Below are 18,708 nucleotides of genomic sequence, written 5' to 3' on the forward strand. Positions count from 1 at the left end.
ACGTGAAGAAGAATAACACAAGGAAAATGGTGGGAGGTTGAAGGGTCAGGGAACTGACCTAGTAGTTTACAAGTTCATGTTTCATGTTGGCTTCAGCAAATGCAATGTTGTTTCAGTCATTATGTTGTTAGTGTTATAAGCGTAATACTTTCAAGCTTGCCCAGATGGCAAACTGACACTCTGTGGGAGGGACTAAGGTGAGAGTCCTTTAGAGTGCTCTTTCCTGCCTGAAGCAACAGGAGAGGAAGGCAATACCCACTTGGTGGTTTCCTGGTGCCCCCAGAGAAATACCTTTCTGCTGAGTAAAACAGTTCCATATGTATTGCATGTATTTAAAGAGTTTGTGTGTGGCACACACATATACAGAGAGACAGAGAGAGCAAAATTTTAAACTTCAGGATATCTGACCGTGTACTTCTGTTTTGTAGAGCTGGTTATTCTGCTGTTCCTTTAGAAAGCTCATATGTTTTTTATATGTTAATATGTTTTTTAATACTGTTTTTAACCCTTTTTAAAAGATGTCTTTAAAGCTTTTTTTAAAAAAATGTTTTTAACGTTTTGTTTTAATGTTTTTTAAGGTCTGTTTTTATGATGTTTTAAAGTGTTTTTAGCGCTTCTGTTTGCCAGCCTGGGCTCCTGCTGGGAGGAAGGGTGGGATATAAATAAATAAATAGCTAGCTAGCTAGCTAGTGGTTTATATGGAGCTCCAGTAGTCTCCCATCCATTCAGTTATGATTTCCACATCTTTTAAGATTCAGCAGAACTATAACATTGAGTGCTCTTTGCCCATTTTCTTCAGAATGCTGAGAATGCTGACTTGCAAAAAGATGTTTTAAATTGTCCTTTTTTATTGCAATGAAAGAAGAAAACCTGTTAATTCTATCTATGATAACAGATTCCTCCAGCAAATGGTCAAGTGGCAGCTATTCAGGCGCTTCCCACTGACTGGCTGATATATGATGAAATGACAAGAGCCCACCGAATTGCCAATATCAGGTGCTGCTCAGTTGTGACTCCTGTCACTGTGGCCCTCTTCTGTGGATCAGCTAGATTGCCAAGTAATGCTTTGCAAGAGCCTTCATCCTTCAGAGGTATAGTGCTTGAATAAGAAATACTCTCTTTCAATATATGTATAGGTCAGCCTACAAGGATTTGTTATAAACTATTGTTTCAAGATGGGTTGGTTCTAGGGTTGCCAGATTCTTGGCCTGATCCTGATCCTGTATCTTTAGGAGAAGAGAAAATCAGCCAAGTGCAGGTGTTCTTGCAACTCTGTAATGGGAAAAACCACAAGGTGGAATTCTCCCTTGCCCCTGCACAACTTTTAAAGATACAAAAGACCTCGTGGTTGCCAGGCCTGGCCTCCAAGAGGTCTTCTGTATCTTTAAAAGTTGTGGAGGGGGGAGGGAGAATTCCACCTTGTGGTTTTTCTAATTACTGAGTTACAAGAACACCTGCACTTGGCTTGGCTGACCTTCTCTTCTCCTAAAGATACGGGATCAGTCTCAGGCCATGGACCTGGCAACCCTAGTTGGTTCATATCAGCAGTTGTACATTTTTGTTTCTTGGGTTGCTTAGAGTAAATCTAAACATTTTTTAATGGAATGGGGAATGAAAAACTGTGGCTTACTTGTTGCCCCCCCTGAAATTCCAGCTGAGATTGTTGAGTTTTGTGGATCAGCTAGGTTGTCAGTTAATGCTTTGCTTCATGCATAATGTTTCTTGCATGAAAAGCACCTCAGTGTAAGGAAAAAGTGTATGTTATCTTGTTTACGTGTGTGTATTCAGCTGATTTACATGTGCTTGGAAGCAATGATTAACTACAGCTTCCAGTTAGAGATGTGAAAGCCTGGGGAAAAAATGAAAAATTTTGGGGAAAAATTGTTTTTTTTCTGAAGCCTTTTTTGTTATTTTTTCTGAAAAATTGAAAAAAAAATAAAAAATGAAGAAAAAATGGATTATAGAATTTTCTTTGTTATTAATGTTGATGGTTTCTTCTGGTTTTTTTTAATTATTTTTTGCCTGCTCCTCATAAACTGGCAAAACAGGTTCCTTACAGTTCAGGTGTTCCTTACAGTTCAGGATCTTGTAGATCCATTTATTACAAAAAGGTAAAAATTTAAAAAAGTAACTTCAATTTGTAATAATTGCTTGAATAAAATGTACTTTTAATATACCAAATGTGATATATGCAAACCAACTTGTACATAATTACATTTGATGTTCCTGAAGTAACACAGTGACTTTCAATCTTTAAAAAGTGCTAATATTGCATTTTTTTCAATTTTTCCAAAAAATTTCATTTTTTTCTGAAAACACCCCCCCCCAAAAAAAAACCATTTCCCCCCCCCCGTGGCTTCAGAATTTCCAGAAATTTTACATCTCTACTTCCAGTACATTTACTTTAGCCAAATATGTCACAGAACTGTCTACCTGAAGTTTAATAGAGAGGTGGCTAACCTGTGACTCTCCAGATGGTGTTGGATGCTATTCTGTTTCAATTCCCATCAGTACTAGCCAGCATGGAGTCAGCGACAATTGGAGTTGTAGTCCAACATCATCTGAAGGGCCATGGATTAGGTTTCTAGAGGAGAAAATGTGAATTGGTGCTCAGTCTGCTTTATCCCTGAATTGAGTAGCCATAATAAGTAGCTATTGAGCTCACTGTGGAATACATATACGAAAAACAGTTGCTACTATAACTTTTTATGCATTTTTTCTTCTACCAGGATCACAAACTAACAAAATTTCAAGATACTTTTGAGCCAGTCATATTGAAATCATTTAAACGATCTCTTACATGCCCACGTACAGATTCGAGGGTTCTTCACTTTTCCCTTAAGCCTAAAGCTGTTCAGAGTTCTTGTATGTAGCAACTGCACCTAGGGTTACACAGCTATCACAGCAGTGTATCTGAATAGGCAGACTTAAAGAGGAAACTCCCACCAGAGATTTATCTCTGAACTAGGATAAATCAGGGTAAAAAAGAATGGAGTTCCACAGCATAAGGAGGTTATGCTTTTTATTGACTACACATTTCTATATGAGTATATATGAGCATGCATAAGTCTGGTCATAGCCAGTTAATTAATAAATCAGGATTAATAATACAACATGAAACCAAAGGATATTAAGCAATATAATATTCTTTTACAGTCTAGATATCTTAACACATAGATAGAAAAGAATGATGATTTAAATCTCACCCACAGGGGCTCAGATAAGCCTCGGAATAAGGCTCAGCAATTAGGCAAACTGACAGCTGCATATGTGATTTCCCTTTTATAGTCTCTCAACTAAATCTTTTGATCTGAAATTGCATCACCTTTCCGTTCTCACAGACATTCTCAGATCTGTATCTCAGATCTCACCTAAGGTTACTACTGAACATCCAGAGAATCCTAATAAGGTATTCTTCCCAGTCTCTTCAATGTTTACAATTAAGCTCAGACTTGTTGATTTAAGGGGTACACTCTGGCTCTATGCCCAGACTTCCTGGAGGGGGAGAATGGGTGCAGAAACGGTTTGCCTTTTTAAAAGTACATTTTACTACCACTCTGAGGGGGGCAACTTTAAAATACTCTAACTATATAGACTTACATGATACATATATATTATTTAAAGGGGCATGTAACAACACATAGTGACATGTCAAAGCTAAATCTAAATAAATGGAACCCTTTGTGCAGAAGTCTGACATTGCTTCATTCTATTTTTTTCATAGACAGTTAAGATCCAGCAGACCAGCAGTGTCATAAAAGAGATGTTTTAACTGGAGAGAAAAAAATGAAACTTTTGGATATTCTTTCTAGGATTTGACAGGTGAATCAAGGATAAATCTGTCTGCATGAAGCATCTTTATGACATTGCTGTTATGTTGTATCTGCCACCTGAATTGCTTAGAGACACGTATCATGATAGATTTCCATTACTCAAGCTCCAGTAAACCTGAACCACACCTCCTTCTGTTGATACAAATGTTTTATTTCGGTGTAGTTTGTATCAAGAAGTACTTTGAAGGATTAAAAATTTTGTTGCAAAAAAGTATCAAGATGATTAGTTATTAGGTGTATTCAGTGGGAAGTTATACTATCACAAAACTAATTTGGGGGGTTATATTTGATGCAGCACCAAAACATCCACAAGAACTTGACTTTAATCTACTTATTGCTTCAACAACAGAGCTTGTTAATCAGGATGGAAGACCATGTTCCAGGAACTGCTACAAAAAACCATGAGGTGGTTCATATGAATACACCTTATGTGTTGATGGGGGAAGTGGGGTTGCATCTGGGGGACATGTTTCCCCATCAATGTTTGTATAACAATCTGAACATGTCTTTTAATAACACTATGATAAGAAGTATGATTAGAGTAAATATCTAATGTTACTGTAGTAAATAGAAGTACTTTGAATAGTCTTGTTAGTAGGTCATAGGTCTAAAGTGTATCTCCTTTGCATAAATTTAGTATATTGAATTTTTCTTACTAATTGAAACAGTGTATTGTCTTCTGCAGCACTTTCAAAGTCTTAGTTTGCTTAACAATATATTTTTAAAATACAATACAGATGAATTTGCTTACTGTTATATACATTAACTTGGATAGGTCAAGGTTGTGAAGACCGAATTACTTACAGATTCCAGAAGAACAAAGCAGAGCTATTGTGGCCTGGAAGGAGGAGTCAGCTCCACAAATTTAAATCATATTTGAGGGACTGGAATGTTAACTTTATTTTAGGGAAATTTTTAAGACAGGTTAACTACTTATTTTATTTACCTATACTTTTTATACTGCTTAATGTAATAAACATCTCTAAGCGGTTTACCTAAAAATAAAAATAGAACAATATTTTTTTCTAAAAACTAGATAAAAACAAATTACAACTGTATTTTGCAAATAAAACAAAACATTAAAGTTTAAGAGTCAGAGTCCAGGAAAGCTTAGGTAACCTCCCTGGTAGATTGTGTGAATGTTGCGGACTTAATACATCTTGAGTTCAGCAAAGCTTTTGACAAAGTGCCCCATGATATTCTGATTAGCCAGCTAGCTAAATGTGGGCTGGATGGAACAACTATCAGGTGGATCCACAGTTGGCTCCAGAATCGTACTCAAAGAGTGCTTATCAATGGTTCCTTCTCAAACTGCCGTGGAGGTAACAAGTGGGGTACTGCAGGGCTTGATCCTGGGCCCTGTGCTCTTCAACATTTTTATTAATGACTTGGATGAGGAGGTGCAGGGAATGCTTATCAAATTTGCAGATGATACAAAATTGGAAGGGATAGCTAATATCTTGGAAGACAGAAACAAAATTTAAAGGGATCTTGATAGGCTGGAGCATTGGGCTGAAAACAACAGGAATCAGTGCAAAGTTCTACACCTAGGGAAAAGAAACGAAAAGCACAGTTATAAGATGGGGGATACTTGGCTCAGCAATACGACATGTGAGAAGAATCTTAGGATTGTTGTTGATGACCAGCTGAATATGAACAAACAATGTGATGTGGCTGCAAAAAAAGCAAATGCAGTTTAGGCTGCATTAACAGAAGTATAGTTTCCAAACTGAGTGAAGTATTGATTCCCCTCTATTTGGCACTGGTTAGGCCTCATCTTGAGTAAAGCATCCAGTTCTGGACACCACACTTTAAGAAGAATGAAGACAAACTAGAATGGGTTCAGAGGAAGGCAATGAGGATGACCAGGGGACTGGAAACAAAGCCCTATGAGGAGAGACTGAAAGAACTGGGCATGTTTGACCTTGAGAAGACTGAGCACTGTTCAAGTACCTGAAAGGTTGCCACATAGAGAAGAGCCAGGATCTGTTCTCGATTGTCCCAGAGTGCAGGACACAAAATAATGGGCTCAAGTTACAGGAAGCCAGATTTCAACTTTAAACTGAAAAACTTCCTAACTGTTAGAGTGGTCCTATAATGGAACCAATTACCTAGGGAGGTGGTGGGCTCTCCAGCACTGGAGTCATTCAAGAGGCAGCTGGACAGCCACCTCTTGGGTATGTTTTAATTTGTATTCCTGAATTGAGCAGGGGATTGGACTTGATGGCCTCATAGGCCCCTTCTAACTCTGTGATTCTAACTAGAACATTTTAAAGGTCATTTATGTGTCCACTGCAAGAGTGGCCCAAGGAAGGGTATTCCAGAGGGTGAGTGCTGTCATTGGGAAGTCTCCCTTCTGTGTTGTCACCAAGCAGCTAGGTCTCCTTGGAAGATCTTGAAGATATTATACTAGGCAAGGTGATCTGCTAGTTATCCGGTTTCAAGTTGTTCAGGGCTTTAAATGTTAACAAAATGAATTTAGCAAGATTACAGATTTATATTAATACAAGTTAAGAATGCACATCTCATTTTATTGTTGGCTCTAAGTACAGAATATGTACAGTACAGTATACTATTTGTAAAATTTAATTTATAGGATCTGTGTTTTTCTAATATAGTGGATGGTGTTCCTAATGACAGCAGTGATAGTGAGATGGAAGACAGAACTACTGCTAACTTGGCTGCCTTGAAACTCGATGAATGGCTACATTTCAAACTAGATCCAGAGGTGGGTACGAAGAAAATGGTGGATCTTGAGAATATTCAGTTTAGAATAAAATTCCAGGGGGGCATCAGTGAGGCTTCAAAAATCATGCCATGATGTCAGGACAATAGATGGAGGTTTTTCTCCCTTGCTCTGAATTAAATTGATTGGCACTAGATTCAGAGAGTCATAATTAACATGGAATATGCTATCATAAAATGTGGTGATGACCACTGACTTAGATGACTTTTGAAGGTGGTTAGATTGATCCTCTATAAGTATCTCTTATAGAAGCTTTTAGATATGATAGCTAAATGGAACCTCCAGCTTCAGAGGCAGTATTCTTCTGAATATTAGTTTCATGTTGGAGCTGATGAATGCATAGAGGTTGGTGGTAGGAACGACAGGTATAATCCTTTGTGCTTTGTCTGTGTGTAAAGGGTTAATGTTTCAATCATTTCTTGATGTTGGTTTAGATTGACCCTCTTGCTTAGCCATTCATGTCCTTTCAGCCATGTGAATGGTGCTCCAAGAAAGCTGTGCAAGTGCAGTTTGCTTCTGGCCTTATCCTAGTTCTTCCTCTTATCACTGAGAATGAAAGCCCCAGCTTAGAAAGTTCTGTGTTTGAAACACTTTGCATATGTGCAAAGAGGAATGAAGTATTAATTCAACTGCAGGAAAACCTATTCTAGGAGAAAAGGGTGAAAAATGTAAAACGTAGGCAGTGTTTTCAGGACTCATGTCACTGACCTTCAACTTCCTTATGCAGTATAGCTATCAAAGTATTGGATTTATAGAAGCTGTTTTATACAATTATATGGATCCTGCCTCTTGGACCTCAAAAGGATCACCAAGATGAATGTGTATTAAAATAAAAATGACATTTATTACAGGCTGCTAGTCTACTACTGCAGCTGAGACAGAAATGGCATAGTTTATTTTTACGGCGCATGAGAGCTCCTTCAAAGCCTTGGTCTCAAGTTGATGAAGCAACTATACGAGCACTCATCGCTGTTTTAAGCACAGAAGAACAGATTGCAGGTCTGCAGCAGCCTTCAGGAATTGGGCAAAGACCAAGACCCATGTCATCTGAAGAACTTCCTTTAGCATCTTCCTGGAGATCAAACACTAGCCGGAAAAGCTCAGCAGAAGCAGAATTTGCAGATGATGCTTTTAATGCTGAAAGGTTAGTATCTAGTGACCAAACACTTATCGCAACACTATCTTCCATGTCTGCAGAGGACAGGAAGCTAGGGTAGGAGGATAGGAAGAGGATAGGATTTTCTGTGAAGGGTTTAACCCAGTGAGATATCTGTATGCTTTGAAACCAGAGTGGCTAACCTTGGCCCTCCAGAGGTTGCTGAAATACAATTCCCATCAGCTCCAGACAGCATGGCCAGTGATCAGGCATGATGGGAATTGTAGTTTAATAAGTTCATAGTAGCAGGATGTGTTGAAGCTGTGGATTTTCTCTCACCAGAGGCAGAACTAAAGAAGCAGCAGAGCTGACCTAAGCTCCGTTCTCTGCTCCGTCCCTTTATTTGTCCCTCAGCAGTTGCAAAGTATAGTTGGGTAACCTCAAACTAAGAGCTTATATTTCTTGACATGGGAAGGGTTTATTCGTGCTCTTGACTGGTGTAGAGCCTGCATGCTGGCAGAAGAGTGAAGGACCTCAGATTGTCGTGTCCTGTTTTGATACTTTGCTGTGCGCCTGGCTTTGCCACAGCATGACAGTGCATTTACATAGAAGGCCACATTGTGGTCATTATTCTTTTGCAAGCAGAAGTGAGACTTGAGGTTCTATGCCTACCTAAATCTGTCTTGCATTTAGGTTTGACTTGTTCTTTTCACTGGCCAAAATACTGAAAGCTTACTGAAATGTGTTAGGAAAAAATGGGGATAGTTTGACCAAAGCCTGTTTGACTTCCCTTCCTCTGAACTTCTCAGCAGTACCTCTCCTGCTTGGCCCAGCAAAGCAGTTCATAGAAAACATATGAAAGGATATTTCAGAGAATACCAGTTTTATGTTTGGGAAGGGGATGTGTACACATGCGTATATATGCACACATACCTACATAAAAAGATTTTTTACTCCCTCACAATATACTCTTCCCTTGTGTTCTGCTAATAACCAAATAAAAATTGTCGTAATATATAACAGACACAAGTGTGTTACCATTAAAGCTTAACAAAATTTCTGCAGTGTTAAAAAGGTAATTGAATATTTCTGGAATATATTCAAGCCAAACCTTTTTAATAATTTTGAAATGAGTTTCCACACAGCATTCATGGCTAGCAGGGTGGTTCACTTGGCCATGAAAAATGTAAACAGCATGAAGGTCAACATTCAACTCTGTCTTCCTCCATTTTTTTTTAAAAAAACCGAGCAAGTCAGAACCACAAATACGTAAGAAAACAAAGGAATATTCCATGAAGGATTTGAGCATCATACGAACTTAGTCTTAATATGTTTGTAAAGTGTCTTTAAAAACAATTTGAATATATATAGCCATTTTGTCTTTCAGAAATCCCCCCAAAACAACTTTAAGCTATGATATAAACAAAGAACAGAACAATACAATATTGAGGTAATGATTTTTTAAAAAACGTTTTAAAAGCACATTTTTCAAGTAATTTGACAAGAAAAAAATAGATTGAACCGATTGGTACCACGAAAATATCAACATAGTAAATTGCACTCTCACTTCTCCAGTGAGCTAAGATTACTTGCTCATAGGAACTACAGAGGAAGGAAAACACAAGATCTTTGACACTAGCAGCCATTCCACCAGTCCCCCTTCTTATACCTAGTTCCATGATGAAAAATCCCAGTGCTAACTGGCAAGCAGCTGCTGTGCGCTCTGTGTAACTTGCCTGGCAACCTGTTCGTGTTGCTTGTTTAGCTCATTTTGCCCCTATGCCTCATTTCAATGCATATTGGTTTGCTAGTATGTATAGAAAATCTGCTTCTTCCGTGGAGCAGGAGGACCAAGAGTTTTTAACCCCATAAATGTGAGCAACTGACATCTTCAAGGAACCTCTTAGAACAGGAGTGGATAACCTATGGAGCTCCAGTTGCTGTTGGATTCCAGTTCTCATCGCCCCAGCCAGCGTGGGTAATGATCAGGGATGATGGGAATTGTCGTCCAACGTTTGGAGGGCCAGAGGTTTAGCCCCCATCCTAGAACATTAAAACTTTCTGTTTATAACTGCTTGTGCCTTGTTAAATGCTGTTTTCTGCTTTCAACTTAGCAGAGTTCTAATGAAGTCTGCATCTCCAGCTTTTCACCAGCCACTGAAATACAAAGAGAGAAGTGTTCTGCATTCCAAACGAAGCACAGATGACAGGTCAGACCAGTCATCTGTAAAATCTACAGACAGTAGCAGTTACCCCAGTCCCTGTGCCAGTCCTTCTCCTCCATCGTCTGGGAAGGTATAGTACTTGTTCTTCATCCAGTTTTTAATGTTTGGAAACTGATTAATGCTTGCTGAAATAATAAAATCAGACATGGTACCCACTGATTAATGACTTCTCCTAAGAGCCAAAATACTAACAAGCCAGTATCTCTTTCCATCCTTTTAGCTGACTTAGATTGGAAAAATATGACCTGTACTTCTATGCAACAAGATTTTTTCAGATTCAGTAAGGGCTGCTCCTAAAATGACAGACTACTTCTAGACACCTATTGAAAGCAGACAGAGAGGGGACAGAGTTGCTTGGTGGTCCCTAAGCTGCAGTTGTGTTAAAGTTCCCAACTCACTAATTGAAATGCAGCCCACTTGACTGTAACATTTCATTATTTCTTTAATTTGCAACATATACTATTTGCATTCCTTTTGGCATTGAAGTAGCTGGCTACTTTCCACAAATATGGTATGATATTACTAAGACTGTTTTTTATAACAGGCTAATCATTGACCTGGTTTGCACGTAATCCTAAGGCAACCCATGGCTTAGTGTGAACGAGCAAACACAGGTTCTCAGAGCAAAGATTGTAGTTGCAGTGCTTCTGTCCCAGTCCTGCTGCTGCCGTGCTATCTGGAGCCTCTCTACAGGCCAACCCCAGGTTGTAACCATGGTTTGTTCTTGATTTACTGCTTTTGGTTTGTCTGGGGGAGCAAAATCACAAGTCCAGATTTGGATATAATGCTAAGCCAAACTCTAACTTACTCCTAAGTAGTGCAGCAGTAGCAGGACCAGGGAAGAATGCTGTGGCTGCAGTCTTTACTCTGGGAACCATTTTTTTGCACCAAGCCATGGCTTGACTTAGTATTAATTACAAGCTGGGCCATAGTGTGTTGCATGTGCCCAAACATCATAAAAGGGTTCTGTTCTTGCAGGGCTCCAAGTCTCCTTCTCCCAGACCAAATATGCCAGTTCGGTACTTTATTATGAAAAGTAGCAACTTGAGGAACCTTGAGATTTCACAACAGAAGGGGATTTGGTCTACAACCCCGAGTAACGAGCGAAAACTGAATCGAGCCTTTTGGGAGAGCAGCGTTGTTTACTTAGTGTTTTCTGTTCAGGGATCAGGACACTTTCAGGTAAGAAATTGATATACTGAAGTTTGCTACCCTGTTAGTATGCTTAATTGTCTGTTGCAAAGCTATTAGCAGAATATAACTGCTGCTATATTCACAATAGTTACTTCATTGAAAGTGGCCCTTTCCCCTTACTCCAATAACCTTTGGCTCCCGCTCCCCCCCCCCGTGTCATAAACTCCCTGCACGTGCAAAGAAATTAAGTTGTATCCTTCCTTACATCACATGCAGGAAGACCTTCATATGCTTGCTGGTTCATTCATACAATTCTCCCTTACTCTGTACTCTGAGATGGTACAGTCATGTGAAAACTCCCACGTGCTGTATCTGAGTACTCTACAGAACTGAAGATGTTCCTTATTTACTTATACAGTAAAGAGTAAGTTGCAGGTATGCAGGTTGTTAAGATGGAAAGTAAAAGGATAAGCAGTTGAAGTAAAAGATAATTAAAGCTAAAAACAAAAGTTGTAATCTTATCACAACTCCCCACCCCTGGCATAATCCTCTCCGTTGTTCTTCCAAACAAGTGTGAAAGGAATTTCGATTTGATCCTTTTAGGATATCCTCTGGATATTCTAAGAATCAATGATTGGAGCTCGAGCCCTACAGAGGATTTGTTGTTGTGGAGAAAGAGAATGCTTAAATCAGAAGCGAGGGAAAAGCACCAAGTGGTCAGTTTTAACTACCTGCCGCTGGGCACCCTATCCCAAGGAAATACCAGATATGGGGGAGACAAATTCAAAGCCTGCAGAGCTCCCTGAAAAGGGCACTCCAGCAGCTAAGCTGCATGAAAAATATGGAATGGCGCCCATAAAATATCTATCACTCTGGCATGCTCATACTAGCAGCTTAGGGAGAAAGCTGCAGTGGCCAGAGGAAGGATCATTTGACATTGAACTAATAAAGGCATTAAGAAAATGGCTTCATGATTTTGGTGCACAGGTTCCACAAGAACAATGGCAGTCATTCAGGCTATGGGAATTGGAGGCTAATTTAAGGAAAACAGCTTCTCAAGTTAGAAGCCTTAAAAATACAAAAACCCAAGTAACGGAGCAATTGGCTTCCCTCCAAAAGATACAGTCACTCCAAAAAACATTACAACCAAGCCACAGCAACTGTCAGAAAGGAGGAATCAAAAGGCAAAGTGGAATTGTATCCTCTAAAGGGAATTGTGAATGAAGGATTTCAACCTCCAATAGAATCAACCGAAGAGGATATTATTGATCTGTTTTCAAGCCTTGCCCCAGCAAATTGTGGAGCAAGTCTTGCAGCAGAAACAGCACATAGTGGACCTGGAGAAGCGAAGGACTCTTGTGTAGTTCACATTGATTTAAACCAAGGTAGGGTTAGCTCTCCTGGTAGCGCAAGTCAACTACCTGTAGGAACGTGGGCACAGCCTAGGCTGCCACAAAAAGCTCTCACATGGGCAGGGCAATGGGGAACGGGGAACCGGACTGTCCCCCACCTCTCCTGTTCTCTCCCAAACCACACAGTTGGATTTACCGGATCCATTTAATTCTCCCCTACAGAGTTCCCCCCAGAAGGGGGAATTGATTCAATTAGGGCAGGGGGGAAGTATACCTTTCCTTGATTTTGTTCCAAAAGATTTTCAGTTTAAGAATGAAATGATGGGGTTGGGAGAAGAACTGGCCAGTAGACAAGTACCAGCAATGAATACCCGCAGTAAACTCCCTACTACTTCAACCCCTAAAATGCTGCTGCCAGTAGAAACCCAGGATTTGTCACAATTAAAACCGGTAACAATAAGGGGGGGTCAACCCAAGTATTACAGGGAATATTTCCCTTAAGACAGATGCCTGGTGCTCATGGTGATTTGGTTACAGTACATGCTCCTTGGACCTCAGGCGATTTGTTAAATTTAACAAGAACATTTCCAAAAATCAGAGATGATCCTCAAAAATTTAAGGAAGAATTAGAAACGGTATTTACTTGTTATAATCCCAGTTGGGCTGATGTGAATCAACTACTACGAGTTGTAATGCCTGCTGATGTGGCAAGACAACTTAAATCTCATGCGAAATGGCCTGAGGAGGATTGCTGCTTAGGACTTTTACCCGAGTATAGACAAGAATTATTAAATGCAATTTTGGAAATTTGTCCCAAGAAAGCTAATTGGATTAAAATTAATAATTGTAAACCATTAAAAATTGATCAGGGAACTCAAACCGAACCAGTCAAAGTAATCCCTTTAGTTCCCATAGCTCCAGTACAAATAGATTTGTTATAACCTCAAAGGAAAACTATGCATCACCGAGATTACAGCTGGTATGCTTTACAATGTGCTGTAGAAGCAGTAATCAATAATACCATGAGCTCAGTAGTAGCTGCAGTGGTTTATGGCGTACCCCGTACCACCATATGGGCTAGAGCCAGGACTTGGAGACTAAAAAATGGGGATACACCATACCCCCCAGTCAAATTGAAGTTCCCATTTGTCCATGTCCTCCGGGAAAATCGTGTCGCAAATGTTTCAAAGTCGTGGATCTTTCTGGATGGAAATATCCTTCTGATCAGGATGAGTAAAATCGAAATTCCCAGTTGAACGGACCGTTCAAAAGAGAGGATTGTGAAAGGAATTTCGATTTGATCCGTTTAGGCCTATCATATTTACTCTGGTCTGCTGTGGGTATTTCCATAGATTGTTTGAAGTGCAAAAAGCATGTTTATTTAGATTCTCTTCAACAGAAGCATCTATGGTTTGTGGTTAAGCGCTTCCTGAGTTCATTGTCAGGACAACACAGTAAAAGAGGAACTAACATGCCAGAGTGTGTTCTATGCAGAAATTACATAGGCTGATTATATATTGAGTGAGGTTTAGAAAATGTTCTTTCTGAAGCTGTTTTTAAGAATCTTGTCCTGTACCTTATGAAATGTCAAACATGGGTCAGAAAGGCGAAAAGCCCTTCCTCTTTTTGGTAAAACAGACGAAAACAGTTTGAGATACTGGGACCAGGTACCTGCCCAGTAGGGAGGATACCAGGGCAGGGATTGGTAACAAGGGTCATAAGATACAATGTATGTATGACGTATCAATGCTTATAAAACCTATGTACACTTATTGATTGTCAGAGTGCGAGGTTCCAAGGAACTCCCTCTCCCATTATGCATACTGGTTTTCTGTATTATTGATCAATAAACCTATATCTTTTGGAGCATAATCTTTGGTCTGGAAAGTTTTCCTTCGACACAAGTAGTACATTGTGCCTGCAGCAGGAGTAGAGAACAAGAACTAACACAGGATTTGGTTCTGCTTATTGCTTATAGCTTCCATGAACTTGGTTTTATACTAGCAAAGATGCCCTGATGTTGCTGATACCTATCCCCTGCTAGTGTAATTGCTCATCCTTCCTTCTAGGTGACCTAGGAGGAAGAATGATGTTGCTGCAGACAGTATAAACCACTTGGGCTGTCTGCAACTACCTGCCTGGAGTGAATTGTTGTAGTACAAACCTGAATGAAGTTTCATGACAAACAGTTATATACCAGAAGAGGAATCACTTTACTATGAGGAAGGTGCTGCTCTTTGTTCCAGTCAGAAAGTCTGTAAAATACCTTACTTGCTCCATCAACCAACAGTCCAGCCACTTAACATTTACAGTTTTCTTTCTATAAACATAAAGTGCCTAGGGGAAAAACATCCCAAGAAACCAACTGAAACTTACAAATGGGGTACTCTTTTACCTGAGGCAATATTAACGTATTGGGATTTTAAAGGCTCTATACGGGTTTTTTAAGCAGAAACCAACTCAGAGAAGCAGATAAGTGGCCTTTCTTTGACATACTACATGTGAATTTATTTTGGGGCATTTTGCTACTCCAAGATGCATTGAATTTGTGTCTAAAACTCTGTTTCTGTTTTAATAATTGATGTGTTGAGCTTAAGAAATGTCCTACGAGGTTTTTCAAGCAAAAACTAGTCAGAGAAGCAGATTAAAATGATCCTCTTCTGACACAACACCTATGGCTTTGTTGGGGACAATTCTAATATCCCATGATATATTGGAAGTCAGGATAGAAAACTACCCCATAAACCTAACCAACTAAGCCATACTTGGGGTAGATCTATTGAAATCAATGGACAAGTTAATTGATTCCAATGGGTCTATTCTGACTTAGGCCCCATCTGTAGTATCATCCCACTTTAAACAGAATGGCTTTCCCCAAAGACTCCTAGGAACTATAGTTAAGGTTGCTGAGAGCTGTTGGGAGACTCCTATTCTCTGGGAAGAGGGGTTGATTGTTAAACCGCTCTGGGAATTGTAGCTCTGTGAAGAGAGTAGGAAACTTCTAACAACTCTCAGCACCCTTAACACACCACAGTGACCAGGACTGGTGTAATACTGCTTTAAATATATAGTGCAGTTGGGACCATAGATACCACCTGATGCATTAAATGTACAAGAACAATTCATAATTTGATATCATTTAGATTTCTAATCTTTTTAATGTGTTATAGGGGTTTGCTCGAATGTCTTCAGAGATCGGACGTGAGAAGAGTCAGGATTGGGGTTCTACTGGCCTAGGGGGAGTATTCAAAGTGGAATGGATCCGGAAAGAAAGTCTTCCTTTTCAATTTGCTCATCACTTGCTCAACCCTTGGAATGACAACAAGAAAGTACAAATAAGTCGAGATGGCCAGGTATGCTGGTTTTACAACCTGAGTACAAGGATATGAACAAGACAAAATGTCTTGGTTTCCTTCATTGTCAAGAATATCTTGACATAGTTCAGTTTTTAAAACTAATATTGGACAGTTTTATCTCACTATTGAAAATATCAAGATGTAAGAAATTTCCTTTTAGAGTGAGGGAGAACATGTCTTGGGCTTTGTAATGAAGACAGCCCTTAATAAGGCTGTTTTCCATTTTCATGTAGTGGTCTGCTTTTTATAACCTGGCCTATAACTGTTATAAGTATTAAGGGTTTTTATAATCTGGCCTATAACTTCAGCACCTCAACAAGTCTTTATTCTATTCTCTCTGGAGTAGGAACTGGAACCTCAAGTTGGTGAACAGTTGCTACAGCTATGGGACCGTATTCCGTTAGGAGAAAGAAACACAGCTGATTGAAAATATGATGGCAAATTTTGAGGTATATACTCTCTCCTGATAGCATGTCGACAAATTTGTTTGAGGATTTTCTTCTCCTGTTAATCATTTAATTTTTTTGTGCAATTCTTTTGGATTAAGATATAGCTTGAGGGAAAGTAGTAGCAGCCCCCAAAGTGGTAATGAATGTAATAATGGGTAGCTCCACTCATGTCACTAGACTTGAAGGCTAGACATGGGAGAAGTAGAGCTGTAATATCACATTATGGCAGCAGCTGTAGAGGGAGGATCAATAGAGCAGGCTAGTGAAGCAGAAGATTGGTGACCCCTCCTCCTAATCTATTTGCCAGGCCAGTGTAGCAATTTCATTTGCTCTAAAATGCTCTTCTAAAACAAACTTAATGTACATAGTGGACACTTGAGAAAACTGCATTGTTGTTTGCCAGAAGAAGCTTTTAAGTAGAAGCTTTTGTTTTGGGAATAAAGACTTTGTCATTCTCCTCCACAGTTGCACCTCCTGTGAAATAGTCTGCTCAAATCACCAACACATCTATAGAAAGAAATACCAGAGTGAAATGGGCTGAAGGAATTCAGTGGCACTTCCCTAGCACAGACTAGATTTGATGCTGTGTTCTACACTGAAGGAAACTGCGGGCTGCTCTTACTTTCATTGAGAAATTTGTTCTTTTTGCTTCACTTTGAAATTTCAGATGTTAGGATATCAAAGCAGACTGAAACCACTGGTGAACTTTGCACAGTGTTGTAATTTAATATATATTTTAGAAGAAGAAACAGGTCTGGGAACAATGAGTAATACTTACCTCAATAGAATCCTGTTCAGACAAGCTCTAGAGAAAATATGCAGGTATGCCTTCAAAGTTAAAAGGCATGTGAACTGCTTCTGCTACTGCAGTAAAACACTGAGTAGACACATTATTGTGAAACCATCCTCCCCTCAGATTAATTCCATTTAAAATTGTAACATAATGAATGCAGTTTGTTAGAAAGCTGGCTTTGGGGTGTTTTAATTACAACCATATTCTTTGTCCATTATGCACTTGCAGAAATAGGCATGGATTTTTAATTGACAGTAGCAGGTAGATCAGGAACAGCCTCTTCAGTTTTGAAGGAATGGGCCATTTTATTTTTGTTAGTCTTCCTCTCTAAACAATCACCAGCATATTTTTTCTCCTTACCAAAATTGCCTATACATTTCTTCTAGTGTAGTCTTTATTTTTGTTTTTCACTTCCTCTGTATTTCTTAGGAGGGAATTTCTGAGGATTTCTTTGATTTTTTAAAATAGGTTCCTCCTGATATGTTGTACTTCACTTATACAACCCCACTGTCTTTGCTATCTGTGATTTGGCCAACATATCTCAAACTACAAAACACGAAGAAGAAAGGAGAAATATCACATTGAACTGGGAGGAGACAGGATACTGTGTTTTTCCACAGAACATTTGAATAGGAATAGTTTAGGAGGCAACTGTTTAATTATTGGGTAGTCTTTTAAGTTAATATTTGTTTTAAAAAAATGCCAATTCTTTGCTACAAACCACTAATGAAAAAGCATAAACTACAATAGATCACCTCAGTACAAGTGGGGAGAAGTGAACACTCAGATGAACACTATGTTAGCATTTTAATGAAGATTTAGGATTTGAATTTGTTGGCTTTTGCATTTCAGTATTAAATGTTTTTTTATATTTTCATGTATAGACTGACTCATTTGTGATTTCTGAGCATGGATTCCTCTGTATCTGTGAAGCATTTTCTTGTTAACTTTCACTAACTGATGTTAGCCATTTACTAGTTTACAAGTTTTAAGTTGGAATGAAATTAAATAAATAAATAAATAAATAAATAAATAAATAAATAAATAAATAAATAAAACAAGGTGTCTTTAGAATAAAGTTGTTTTGTTTTTAGTTGCATGGTGTTTTGGAGTAATTTGTACAGTAGAGGGTCACCTGTTACCTGAGTGCTACATCAACCTAGGACTGGCTCTTTACCTCGGATTGTTAAATTGCATTCATCATCAGTTTGTATATAGCAACAATTGCTCTGTTCTAGTTGTTCTGCAAACATCATGGATAAACAGTGCAGTAAACTAATGCAGCTTAACACAGAAATTAGCAAGAGTCCTGTCTTGCCTGTTTCCTCTAAATGTCTTCAAGATCAGAATTCAGATGCAGCTGTTCTAAGGTATGAAGGAATGTGATCGATTATATGCTTTTTGCTATAGGTTGGTTGTTTCTGAAGCACAAAGTAATAATAAATTATTTGAAAATGTAATGTCAACATAATTGGGTGTATGTAAATTCTCCCCCTTAAATAAAGCTTACGTGCAAACAGGTCTATTAATCCTGTTTAGTGAAGTTCATATACTTCTTGAAATCGAATAAACTTTTTTTGCAAGGGGACTTATGGGTAAACATACAGGGCCTCTCCCAGTCACCACTAGGGGCTACTCAGGAATTGCCCTGGGGGGAGGAGAGAGTGAAGACAGAAAACCCTGTGGAGCTGCCTATCACATAGCTCCCAATATTCCAAATGACG

The 18,708-nt window shown here is 39.0% G+C and overlaps 1 protein-coding gene across 3 annotated transcripts in view; it reads left to right on the forward strand.

The window, feature by feature from the left end:
- Positions 1-18,481, forward strand: part of YTHDC2 (YTH N6-methyladenosine RNA binding protein C2) — a 67,319-nt gene extending 48,838 nt beyond the window's left edge. The window contains exons 23-31 of one of the 3 annotated variants that reach the window (XM_061624231.1): positions 896-1,091; positions 6,452-6,561; positions 7,431-7,723; positions 9,063-9,125; positions 9,790-9,970; positions 10,879-11,082; positions 15,557-15,739; positions 16,089-16,191; positions 16,657-18,481. In XM_061624231.1, coding sequence (XP_061480215.1) covers positions 896-1,091; positions 6,452-6,561; positions 7,431-7,723; positions 9,063-9,125; positions 9,790-9,970; positions 10,879-11,082; positions 15,557-15,739; positions 16,089-16,169 — 1,311 coding nt within the window. In that variant the 3' untranslated portion in view covers positions 16,170-16,191; positions 16,657-18,481. Of the gene's footprint in view, positions 1-895; positions 1,092-6,451; positions 6,562-7,430; positions 7,724-9,062; positions 9,126-9,789; positions 9,971-10,878; positions 11,083-14,455; positions 14,614-15,556; positions 15,740-16,088; positions 16,192-16,656 lie in introns of those variants that run through there. The other 2 variants (XM_061624242.1, XR_009762306.1) reach the window with 2 other exon arrangements.
- Positions 18,482-18,708: the final 227 nt, after the last annotated feature.

The sequence above is a fragment of the Rhineura floridana genome, chromosome 1 (genome assembly GCF_030035675.1).
Source record: "Rhineura floridana isolate rRhiFlo1 chromosome 1, rRhiFlo1.hap2, whole genome shotgun sequence".
Lineage (NCBI taxonomy): Eukaryota > Metazoa > Chordata > Lepidosauria > Squamata > Rhineuridae > Rhineura > Rhineura floridana.